The sequence below is a fragment of the Oryctolagus cuniculus genome, chromosome 3 (genome assembly GCF_964237555.1).
Source record: "Oryctolagus cuniculus chromosome 3, mOryCun1.1, whole genome shotgun sequence".
NCBI lineage: Eukaryota > Metazoa > Chordata > Mammalia > Lagomorpha > Leporidae > Oryctolagus > Oryctolagus cuniculus.
In genome coordinates, this window is record NC_091434.1 from 34,204,428 (window position 1) to 34,216,765 (window position 12,338).

At 48.8% G+C, this 12,338-nt stretch overlaps 1 protein-coding gene across 4 annotated transcripts in view; it reads right to left on the reverse strand.

Moving 5' to 3' along the window:
- Positions 1-12,338, reverse strand: part of NRP2 (neuropilin 2) — a 117,386-nt gene that overhangs the window by 77,994 nt on the left and 27,054 nt on the right. For all 4 annotated transcript variants that reach the window (XM_008259015.4, XM_008259014.4, XM_008259017.4 and 1 more), the window contains exon 3: positions 4,879-5,060. In XM_008259015.4, coding sequence (XP_008257237.1) covers positions 4,879-5,060 — 182 coding nt within the window. The remainder of the gene's footprint in view (positions 1-4,878; positions 5,061-12,338) is intronic.

Consider the following 12,338-nt stretch of genomic DNA (forward strand, 5'->3'; position numbering starts at 1 on the left):
GATGTCAATACACCGATCTTAGCCTGCAGCAATGTCTTTATCCAGGGCTCCTGTAGCAGCCCCTCTGCAAGGCTCTTTTATTGATGATGGCTTTCTGGAAAGCAGCAAATGTCTGACTTGGAAAAGGTGCCATGCAAATAAGTGGGGGAAGAGGAGAGCTGCAGCCCACAGAGCAGGAAATCCTAATATCCCCTACCTATCTATCCATTACCTCCCTCCAACTTAATGCTGTGCCTCTTGAGGTGGGAACCAGGGACACAGGAGGGCAACAGCAAACACTTCCTTGGCTTCTTTGGAGGCTCTAAGTGCCCCCTGGGGCATGGCCGAGGCAGGGTAGGCCCAGAGCTATGACTGGCAGCTAGGCCTGGAGGGATGAGTTGGGGCTGCTTTGTTCTTCATCAGGCCTTAAATTCCTGAGGGCCCCCTCAATGGCCTGGGATGACACAATTTAGCAAAGCCCTGCCAGCTGGCAGGTCTTCAGGGGGCCAAGAGGAATTCTGAAAAGGTTAGAGTTTATGGCCCCATAGAGCCTTCTTCCTGGGCCACTTAGGGAGCCTCACGGCTGGGTGGAAATTAACTCTCTATTCACAACTTGCTGGAGAGCTAGAAAAGGCATCCAGACCTTCCCTCTTAGCACTTGCTCTATTGTCATTCTCTTGGAAGGCCAGGGGAATCCCTAGCCCCCTGGGAGTGTAGGATTGATGGAAGAATCTTCCCTTGGTCCCTCTCACTGGTGGGGCACCAGAGCTTCCACAATGGAAGCCCAGGAGTTCAAGAGAGACTTGAAAAATGTGAAAGGCCTAAGTATCCAGTTTCCAGGGTCCTGAAGTCCTGCATTCCACTGGGATGGAATTTCCAACCTTAGGAAATTAAGGAAAAAAGTGCGTTTGTCTGTCTGATAGATGGCTATGAATGAGAATATCCACTGGCTTATTTTGAATGAGATCATAAAACTTGCCAGTGTTGGCCTTTTTTACGCAGAAAAATCAAAGCTATGAAACTTGCATTCATGTCTTACTGAATCATTGTGCTGTCTGCAGCATGGTCAAAGCATCAGGGAGGCAGCTGAACATCAAACACCAAGGAAAAAGCTCAGAGAAAGAGACAAAGGTTGAGTCTTGCAGATATCTACTTAATGCAAGCTCCTCTCCTACAATGTGTTGGAAGGGTAGAAGGTTAAGAAGAAAGAACGCAGTCAACAGATCCTCAAGTCCACTCAGTGCTAAGATTCTCCATGGAAACTGGGGGATTTGGGTTCCAGCGAATGCTCTCATATAAAGGGCCCTGCTCTCACAAACTCCTATTCTGTTTTTCTACTGTCAATTTTATAACTTTGCAAGTGGAAGAAGTTTCTACATATATAACAATATGAAAGACAGAGTGGATTTATTCAAAGTTGAGCCTGGCTGGCCCACAGATGATCCCTTCAGTTCCTTAATTCAGGGCTCAGGTAGAAAGCCCTCCAGGTTTTCTCTCACTGTGAATGACCCTAGAAATTTCAGTTTCAGAAATGTCACTGGACATCAGCAAGCAAAAACCTGATCTTGAACTTTGGTCCAAGGCACATCAGAAAAAAAAAAAAAAAAAAAAAAAAAACACCAAACAAGCCAAAAACATATGTTCCACTGATTCCATTTCCAATGTCATTTTTTAAGTTGCTCAAAAATTCGTTTTTTTTGAACTGCTCACCACTTGGTCATTTGAGATCTACGCCAGTCATCTTTTCCTAGCCTTTTCTATGTGCACACATGGAATCTTTTATAAGCCCCTTCACCTAGGACAGACACAAACTTTCCACTGGGGCCACGAGCCCCGTCTGCTTCTGCATTGAGGGTTCTCGGTCTCTAATTCTGCAGAGACTCTCACTAGGCCAAGGCTATTTGCATATCTGTGTTGACACTTTCCCCCTTCTTTCTCTTTATGAATGCGACTAGCAAACATAGCTGTGTTTGTTTGGATTTCTGCAGCGCGTACACCCATTTCTTTCATGTTCTGTGGATGATGTCAACTTGGTGTATTTTCTCTTAGGACTCCTGCCGTGGACACAGGGCAGGGGCACGGCACCTGGCAGTCCTTCTGAACTTCCCAGTGGGTGTGTTTCATACAGGGTTGACTTTCCTGCCAAGAGCTGCTCTTCCGGATGGGCACAGCAGAGGTTTGAGCGGCTTCGATATGGCGGCCACTGCTCCCACCCCTGCTCACTTTCCCAGAAGTGTGGCTGTTGCTGGCACAGCAATGCCAGTCCTTCCATTTCTCCATGCCCAGCCGTCTACCTGCATTGGCTGGCACCATGGTTCTCAGGCAGTTCACAGATGTGTTGCTTCATTCGAAATCCTACTTTGGCATCTCAAAATGGCAATGAATTATGACACCCTCTTGAATGTATTATCTTTTAATATCCTCCTCTCGAATCGGCACAACGGGGAGAGTTAACATTTCCTCTCTGCGCGGCTTTCCGGAGAGCGTGGCATCACGCCTTGTGAAACAGTTGAGAGGCGCGAGGCCACAGATGGGCTTTAATGGCACGGCTCACCCTTGCTCTGGCTTCCCTTGGCCGGCTCCCGGGAAGATCATGCTTGGGGGCTGTTTGTCTTTCCTGATCACCACAGTGGAGCCAGGTGACAGCTCTAGAACTGCCTAACAAACTTCCCCAGAGCCGCTGGATCGCTCCCTCGTTTTCGTAACCACAGCATGTTAACTGCACCTTTCCTTAGCACGCGCCCATCCTGCCTCACGTTACACTTTCCCTCTCGATTTACATTTACAAGTGTGTTCTTCCAACACTGACTGTGCATCTGTTAGGTGTGGAGGGTTTACACACTTGTCTCGCGCCCTGGATTTGGATGTCCTATTGGTACTGGCGATGCTGGTTTGCATCTTGCACAGGAGTCGCGAGAATGGGGAGCACAAGTGATCTGGGGGCCTCCCACCAGCCCTGAGCCCCTGGACACACAGATTGTCAGCCTGTGAGAACTGACTGTGGTCAACAGCGTGAAAACCACAGCAAACAGACCATCCTGGGACGCGTATCCTGTGACAAACCAGCTCCCACTCCGGCCCGACACAGCTCCCCCAGATCCACCCACCCCCACTTCATTTGGTTCCAAGTTCTTGTTCTCGGGCAGACAAGTCTGACAAATATTTAGACAGAGTGGACAGAAAAAAGTGCTTTCAGCAGCTACCACTTCCTTTCAAGAAACTGTTTAATGAAAAAGAAAATATATATGAATAGTTCCCCTCACACTGAACTCAACAGGCGCCGGCCTCAGGCCTCTGGATGTCAGGGCTGACAGCTCCCCCTGCCCAGTCCCATCCACGAGTTGAGCTGTAAAACCGAACCTGGAGGTGGGGATGGGGCTCAGGCCGAGGGGGCAAAGCAGAGGAGGTGCTCCTCGGCCTGGAGACGGTGAGTGAGCGCCCCCCACGGAGAGAAGGACACGGATGCCTTCCTGCAGGTGCTGGGACTGCATCTTGTGGATGGATTGGCTACACCCAGGGTTTTCAGGGCCCGCGAAGTGGCAGGCAGCCCTGATGGGATTCTAGCAGCCAACTGAAGAGAGTCCGTGTTTGCTGCCTCTTTCTCTGTTTTCTTTTGGATGACTTTTCTTTTCTTTTTTTGACAGGCAGAGTGGACAGTGAGAGAGACAGAGAGAAAGGTCCTCCTTTTCTGTTGGTTCACCCCCCAATGGCCGCTGCAGCTGGTGCACTGCGCTGATCCGAAGCCAGGAGCCAGGTGCTTCTGGTCTCCCATGCGGGTGCAGGGCCCAAGCACTTGGGCCATCCTCCACTGCCTTCCCGGGCCACAGCAGAGAGCTGGACTGAAAGAGGAGCAACCGGGACAGAATCCGGTGCCCCAAGCGGGACTAGAACCTGGGGTGCCAGTGCCGCAGGCAGAGGATTAGCCTAGTGAGCCGCGGCGCCAGCTTGGATGACTTTCCAGGGAGGCTGCTCTCTGGTGTTCAGAAGTCAAGGGTGGAAGGGAAAAGCTGCTGGAAGGAGGAATCGCCAAGGGGAATCTGGATGTCATCTTTTCATTCAAAAGCTACAGTGGGACCCCTTTGTGGGGTGGTCAGGGTAAGATCTGTAGAAACTCTAACAATGAAAAGATTATGTCCTTCAGCCCCATGTAATTCCAAATAAAGGCAACATTAAACCGTGAAGTAATTGGGGAGGAAGTTCAACCAAGGTTTGCTTTTTCCCATGAGGATTATTTTGACTTTTTAAACACATAAGAGTCAATACTTCCAAACGGTGTTTGTCCATATATTTGGTGCCCCCTACTCTGATAATAGCATAAACAGTGCTCTGGGCAGGCACTGTGGTGCAGCAGGTTAAGCCATGGCCTGCAGTGTTGGAATCCCATGTGGGAGCCACTTCAAGACCTGGCTGCTCCACTTCTGATCCAACTCCCTGCTAATGTGCTGGGAAAGCAGTGGAAGATGACCCAAGTCCTTGGGCCCCTGTACCCATGTGGGAGACCCAGAAGAAGGTCCTAGATCCTGGCTTCAGCCTGGCACAGCTCTGACTGTTATAGCCATTTGGGGAGTGAACCGAAGATCTCTGTCTCTCCTCTCTCTCTCTGTCTCCCCCCCAACCCTGTCTCTCCATAACTCTACCTTTCAAATAAATATTGGGAAAAAACAACAACAGTGTTCCATCTGCCTGCCACTTTTCAACTGAGATGGTGACCTCAGCTGGCTTTTCATCTCAGGCATCTCTACCTTGAGCCTCTTCCTCTGTCACCTTGCTCTAGCTGGATGGAATTGTAACCCTTGTTCACCTGTCTCAACCCATGGAGCTGCTATACCCCCACCCCATGTCCCACCTTCCTCCCCAAGATGCCTCTCTCCCCGCCCTTCTATGGGTGACCCCTCTGACCTGTCTTGAAGATCTCGTAGCGCAGGGAGAAGCCTGCCCCCTGCCGGGCGTAGTCAGAGGTGAACTTGATGTAGAGCATGGAGCCCGAGGAGATGATGGTGGGTGGGGCGATGTTCCCACAGTGCTTGCCCAGGAGGTCTGCGGATTCACTGTCCCCATCCCGAATCTCAATGAAGTCATACCTAGGTGAGGATGACACAACAGACACAAATGAGAACGGATCACTATGAGCAGATGAGAAGGACCGCTGTGTCCCCCCATTCTCTCCATTTGTCTGTAGACACGCAGGTGTCCCAGACGGACAGACATGGGGCTCTCAGGTTCACTTGCGCACCTTGGGAAACACTGATGGGGAAGTATTGATGCTTTGTGAAAGCCACAGAGCCAACGGGCATGTGGTTGGGAGCCTTATCCTGTGCCCACACGAGAGCAGTGGCATCGCTCTATCAAGCATCTCAAAGCTAACATCTCTCTTCCTTCCTTTGCCAGCATTATTTTTATTGCCGTTTCTATCTCTCCGAATTTTGGTCTCTTCTTCATAGTTCTGTGTCATTGCACATCACTTAACTCCTTTGAGTATCAAGTTCTTCATCTATAACGAGGATAAAAAATACCCACTTCAGGGCCAGGCATTTGGCTGAGTGGCTAAGACGCTGCCTGGGATGCCCACGTCCCACTTCAGAGCATTTTGGTTCAGTTCCTGGCTCCAGCTCCCAATTGCAGCCTCTTGCACATGTACACCCTGGGAGGCAGCAGGTGATGGCTCAAGTTCTTGGGTCCCTGCCACCCAAGTGGGAGACCCAGATTGAGTTCCCAGCTCCTTGCTTTAGCCTGACCTAGCCCTGGTTATTGTGGACTCTTGGGGAGTGAACCAGTGGATGGAAGCACTTTCTCTGTGACTCTCAATTAAATAAAAATTTTTTAGAAATCTACTCCAAGGAGTTGAGAAGGAGATGGAATGAAAAAAAAAAAAATACACATATATATGTACAGGGTTAGGCACTGTGCCAGGCACACTGGGGATGTTTCAGAGAAATCTGTTTATTTTCCTGCCCCCCACCACTGTCTCCTCCTCTTCTCTTTGTTAGTGACAAAGACTCCCCATCCACAGGCCACCTTCCTGCCACTTTCACATCACCAGGCTCTAGTCAACAACACTTCTTAAAAGGAGTCAGAGCCATATTAGATAAGGCAATAAAATTCTCTCTCCCACGGCAAGGGGTGGATCTCTGGGGACCTCGAGTTGACTGTCAGACTCAGCAAGGGGCAGGGTGAGCTGCCCTCCCTGAGCTGGGGCTAGGGGTGGGGAGGAAGATGCCTCAAAGACACCCTTGGCCAGGTTCACGGCTGATGCACACATAATGCACCGTTTTATCTTTACAGACGCACATTTTCAGCCGCGGTATGTGCTCTGGCAGTCTTCACGGGCTCTGTCGGTCTCCCTTTCTGGGTGCCCAGTTAACAGTCCTGTCACAGCTGCCTAGGTGGGAAACTTCTCAGCACCAGCCCCCTTCAAATTGCTGACCATTATTTACTGACAACCATTCATCCCCCTCTCTCTTCCTCTCTGTTTATTTATTTTGCATCAACCTGTGAAAACAACACCTAAGACATCTCTTGCTGGTGGGTAAAGAAAGGGGTGGGAAGGCTGCCTTCCCTGGACCACGCCTGTGGCCCCTGTCACCGCACAGCATCCGTGGGAGCCTGCTCTCAGCAGAGGGGCTGGAGTGAGCCTCGGCTGAGGCCCTGCTCCAGCCCCTAGAAGCCATATTTTCAGTCTGCTCATCCGCTGCCCCATAAATAAGCCTGTGCAGGAAGAAAAAGGAGATCAGGAGTGGCTCATGCTTGGATGGAGAGGGCTGGACCCCTGCAGCCAAAAGAATGGCAGCATTGGGCATTTGGTGCAGTGTTAAGTTACTACTTGGGATGCCCACATCCCAGATCGAGTGCCTGGTTCAAGTCCTGGATACTCTACTTCTGATCCAGCTTCCTGCTAATGTGCACCTGGAGGGAGTGGGGGGGGCAAAGGATGATGGCTCAAGTACTCGGTCCCTGCCACCAACTTGGGAGACCCAGTCTGACTTTCAAGTTCCTGGTTTTGGCCTAGCCTGACCCTGCCTGTTGTGGGCATTTGGAGAATGAACCAAACAGATGGACGATCTCTCCTCAGCTTTCTCTCTGCCTTTCAAGTAAAATGGAAATAAATAAAAATTAAAAACAAAAAAGCCCTAATTCTTAAGAAGTAAAAAAGAATGGCTGAAGCAGTCCAGGGTCTGGAGCAGTTTCCCCCTGCAGTTCTGGGGAGAGGGGCAGAGACTGGATAGTCCCTGGGGGTGATTTCAGTGTGAGAAGTGGTGCTGACTTCGAAAACAGGCTTCCTCGCTTCGAAAAATAAAAGTGAAAAGACACTTATTTCGTTCTCAGAGGAAACTCCCAAACTGTCTGGAAAACCCCTCCTGCTATTTTCATGCTGAGAAGGGAGTGTGCACTGGGTGAGGCACTGCCCTGGCAGTGTGCAAAGGAGGAGGAATCCTGTGCCTGCACCTGCCACCGCTGACCACACAGCCCCGCCAAGCTCCCTGCAGGGGCACGCAGGGCTCCGGGCGCCAAAGTTCCAGTCCTGCAGGGAGACACAGCTGCAGTTGGATCCCAGCTTGACCACTTTTTAGCTAGGTACCCTTAGGGCAAGTGACTGGATCTCTCTGGGCCTCAGAAATGGGGAATGTTAGAGGAAAACAGGGCTGTGGATAGATCCTTTCTCCTAGGGTGGTGGTGAGATGTGACTGAATCGAACGTGTAAGAAGTGTGAATACCTAGTCTGGACCTCAGTGTGTGTGGAAGGTTAACTCATTCATTATGTCCCCAGCCCCATTTCAGGATCAAGGAGGCTGGGACATGGAGAGGAAGTGGCTGGCCCACAGAGATACAGCAGATGGGCCTGCTCAAGTATTTGGGAAAGATGGGTCAGAAGTTAATATGTACACAGCCTTGAAAACAATCAAATGATTGTAGCAAGATACACAGGCATCTGTGTGCATTACATTTTTTAAAAGCATGCGAAAAGTTTGATACACAGTTTGTAAGCAGCATACTACAAAGGTCCAAGCAAGTAAACTAATTTCAACATATTTATAAACAAAGTGCTCTGCCATTGTACATAGTGCTACAGGTCTGAATTTTTATGTTTTATGGAAGAACTTTAAAAAGGTAGGCTATTAAAAGTGTGTCGAGAAATACATACATACATATATATATATATATATATATATAAAAAACCTTGTGTGAACATAGAGAAACAAATCTGAAAGACTACACTAAAACAGTCACAGTGGCAAGACATATGGATGGTAGGATAAATGATAATTTTTAATTTCTCCTTTGTTGTATTCTATTATCTGCCTGTTTATAATGAGGCTACATGTTTTAATAAGCCAAAACTACATAAAATCAAGCTGCTTTCCCACAGTAAAGACCTGAGGAAACGGATCCAGCCCTGAGGACACAGCGGTTGAAGCTGTAAATTCGTCATCACCACCATCATCCTCACCATCACCACCATCATCCTCACCATCACCACCATCATCGGACTTGCAGAACACCTTGCACGGTGTCAGGCACATGGCCCACACTCTAAATACGTGAGAAACATCTCACAGAGCACCGGGGAGCTCCAGTCTTTGTGCTGCCAATTCCTGCAGGAAGGACGGCCAGGCCCTGCCATCCCACTGGCCTGTTCATCAGCGTGGGAGGGTTTCATCTCCTTGCTTAATCACCCATGGAGTCATTCTGGAGATTAACAGAATGGCATGCAGCAAACCTGCTCCTCAAATGCTGCTGCTGCAAGCTCACCCCAGTTTACTCCACAGATCCAGCACCTCAAATCCATTTTCGTCCTTTAGCCAGCGAGAGAGACCGCCTATCTCCATACTCAGGTAGTAAAGGGGTGTTTTGGTGAAAGGCTCCTGTCTCTCAGTTGTATTACACATTTTCTCTCTGAGCTTGTTAATTCAAGGACCCCTCTGGTGAGTCCTTTTGTGAAGCAAATAGGCAGCCCTTCCAAGCACTTCTTAGAAAAACCACATTTTTCTATCAGGTTTGCTCAAGGGAAGAGTGACCCCAGGGCTATCACTGGCAGCTGCAATGTCCCCTCCCCCTCCAGGGTCCTGGTCCTGTGCCGTGGACAAGCCCCACTTACCACGCGGTTTTCTGGCTGGGCTTTTTCTATACAGGACACACTCCAAATGGCATGCTGACTTCACACAGAACGTCTCATTTACCTCCTGTGTGACTGACTCATTTGGGGAAATTTTTTTTATTATTAGGGATTTGCCACAGCTGGAGTAAATCTTCTTAGAAATTTCCACGTTGTCAGGTTCATTTGTGGAAAGCCCAGCAGAGGCTGAGGAAGTTTGTGGCCTTGGAATAAATATGATTTTGCATTGAGCATCAAATATCCAGTGTTTGTTTGGTAAAGGAATCTGGGGTACAAAAGAGCTCACCCCAACCTTAGTCAAATAGGATAACCGGGAAAACTGCTCTTAAGTAGGCATTACTCACTTTCCGAAGGCAACAGACATTATTAACTACAGTGTTTGCATTTCATTATCCATAATCTCTCTCAAATGAAAAAATTCCTTTCAAAGCTTTAACACTACCTTGTATTTATTATTTGTTTATTTATTTATTTTGCCATGAGCTGCAGTGGCCGCCTCTATTCCAGGCTCTTTCTCTCTCTAAAACGGATCCTATCGCATCCTTTAACTTTTCTCCAGATTCCAACATCTGCATGTGGAACATCTGTCTGGAGACCGACTTCTCTACTTTCTTCTTCCACTTCAAAGTCTTCATGTCTCTCCCCAAACCTGCATTTGGGGCGTGGGAATCTTGGCGGTGGAATTAATTTTAAGAGTCCACAGGAGAGAGATGAAGAAGCAACAACCTCATCTCTCTCTTTTTTTTTTTTTTTTTTTTTTTTTTGACAGGCAGAGTTAGAGAGAGAGACAGAGAGAAAGGTCTTCCTTCCATTAGTTCACCCCCTAAATGGCTGCCATGGCCGGTGTACCGCGCTGATCCGAAGCCAGGAGCCAGGTACTTCCTCCTGGTCTCCCATGGGGTGCAGGGCCCAAGCACCTGGGCCATCCTCCACTGCACTCCCTGGCCACAGCAGAGAGCTGGACTGGAAGAGGAGCAACCAGGACAGAATCCGGCGCCCCAACCGGGACTAGAACCCAGAGTGCCAGCGCCGCAGGCAGAGGATTAGCCTAGTGAGCCGTGGCGCCGGCCAAGCTCATCTCTTTCTGTCATCACTAGGCCAACATGCAAAGAAGCTTTTGAGTTTCCATAAGTCTATCAGCACTTGACACTGCCCAGTAGGGCAGCCGGGGCTGGGCTAGGCAGGAGAGGGTCCAGCCTCTGTCAGAATATCAAGGTATGGATGCCACTCAGAACCATGTGGGAGGGGCTCTAGATCAGACCCAGTACATAGGTCCTCTGAGTACCAATGTTATTTGTCTACTGAATGGAATTTGGGTCTGCGTCCCGGAACACCTGTGCCCACATCTGCCATCACAACCCTTGTCAAACAGGCCACGCCCCTTCCATGCTGCTTGTGTCATAGAAGATCTGTAACAGTGTGCAGATGGTGAGCCCTTCCCGGCCCCCTGGGACCTGGCACTTGCTGTTTCCCCTCTCTGAAACGCTCTTTGCTTTGGGCATAGTTGGTTGTTTCTCAGCCTTCAGGTCTACGTGCAATGCCACCTCTTCAGAGAGGCTGGCCCTGAGCACCCTGTGTCAGATGGGTGGTCCTTACGCTCTATCTCACCAGCTTCTTCTTTTCTTTACGGCTATTATCAGAATCTGGAAAGGTCTTGCCTTGTTTCTGCTTAGGAACTATCTCCTGCACTGGACAGTGAGTCCCATAAGAGCAAGGACCTTGCTTGTCTGCTGCTGAGTGCCTGGCATGCAGGAGTGACCAGCAACTGGGACTTGTGGTGGTTGCTCCCTGTTAACACAGCAGCCCCCTGTGATGACGCTTTCCCAGGGATTTGGTAGGTTTGGTCCACTTCGTCCTCCGTCTTTGTGCCCCAACACATTCACTGAGCTATTCTGGTTGCATGTGAAACCCAAAATGTTGCCTCATGACTCAAAAACATGAAATATAACATTTTGAGTGGAAAAAACATCTCAAATCATGCTGACAGCATTTTCACTATTAGCGGCAAACAAATCAACTATAATTAAAATGCTGTCAAAGTGATTTGAGATTTTTCTCACACTTTCAAAGTTCCATATTTCATGAGTAGATTATCCAGGCCAGAGAATTTATCGCCTCCTGCAGTGTCTTTTTTTCAGGAGGCTCAAAGACATCTACAAACACTGTCTTATTAATCCTTACATCAAACCCTGCAGGGAAAATAGGAGGAAAAGCCAACAGGACTGTGCACAATTTCCCAATGAAGAAGCTGCCTGAGTCATAAAGAGACCACGAAGGCAGGGCTGCACAATGCTGAGGTCTCTGGCCAGCTCAGGTCTACGGCCAGGACACCTGCTTCTCGCGCTCTGTACGGACGCCCAGCCTTAATGGAGAAATTGGCTTGCTGTCAGGTCAGGATTTTTAAGAAGTAAATTTCATTTCCTTGAATTTCTCCTTTCATAGGCACCGCTCATTTAATAAGAGGCCGGTCTATCAATGGAAATTGCTTATATTTTATTGAGCAGTTATGATGTGCCTGGCCTTCAGCTCAGAAATGATTTAATCCTTATTTAGACCCCCCAGGCCCTATTACAATTCCCATTCACTTGCCGATGAGGAAACTGAGGCCCAGAGTGGTGAGATGACCTGACCCAGGGCACACGACAAGGAAAGGTTGGAGTCAGCCCTGGAGCCCTGAAATCTCACCTCCTGCCCTTTGCCTCCTTGCGGAATGAAGACCAGAGAGCAATGAGAGTTCCAACTTGCCACAGAGCAACAGTATCCGCAGGCAGCAGATACAAGGAAACCTTGTGGTTGCGGACCTCCACAAAATGGGTATCAGGTATGAAAGAGACTTAATGGAACCTAGCTCTTTTTATTTAGTTGTTCTGCTCAAACAAAGCCCCCAAGACATGCCAAAATTAATAGACAAATCACCAATAGAAACAGCAGACTCGGAGTTTTATGGTTTCAAGATTCACCCAGTGGAAACCTTGCTTGTGAGTGCTCAGATGGGATAACATATTAATTTTGTAAGCGCAGAATTTTTATAAGCACATGCACACCCGTATGTGAACATATGGCTCATTGAGTGAGAAAGCAGGATCCTGTGTATTTATAAGCTCTTAAAGCATCGTCTAGAGCTCATATTCTTCAGTCCATTGATTTCCAGTAGGGTCCACACATGAGTTTCAATGGATCGGTGACCTCCGTAATCTTATGCCACCATGTTTGGGAACGTGTGTGTGGGCATTTTCCTAGAGGAAGG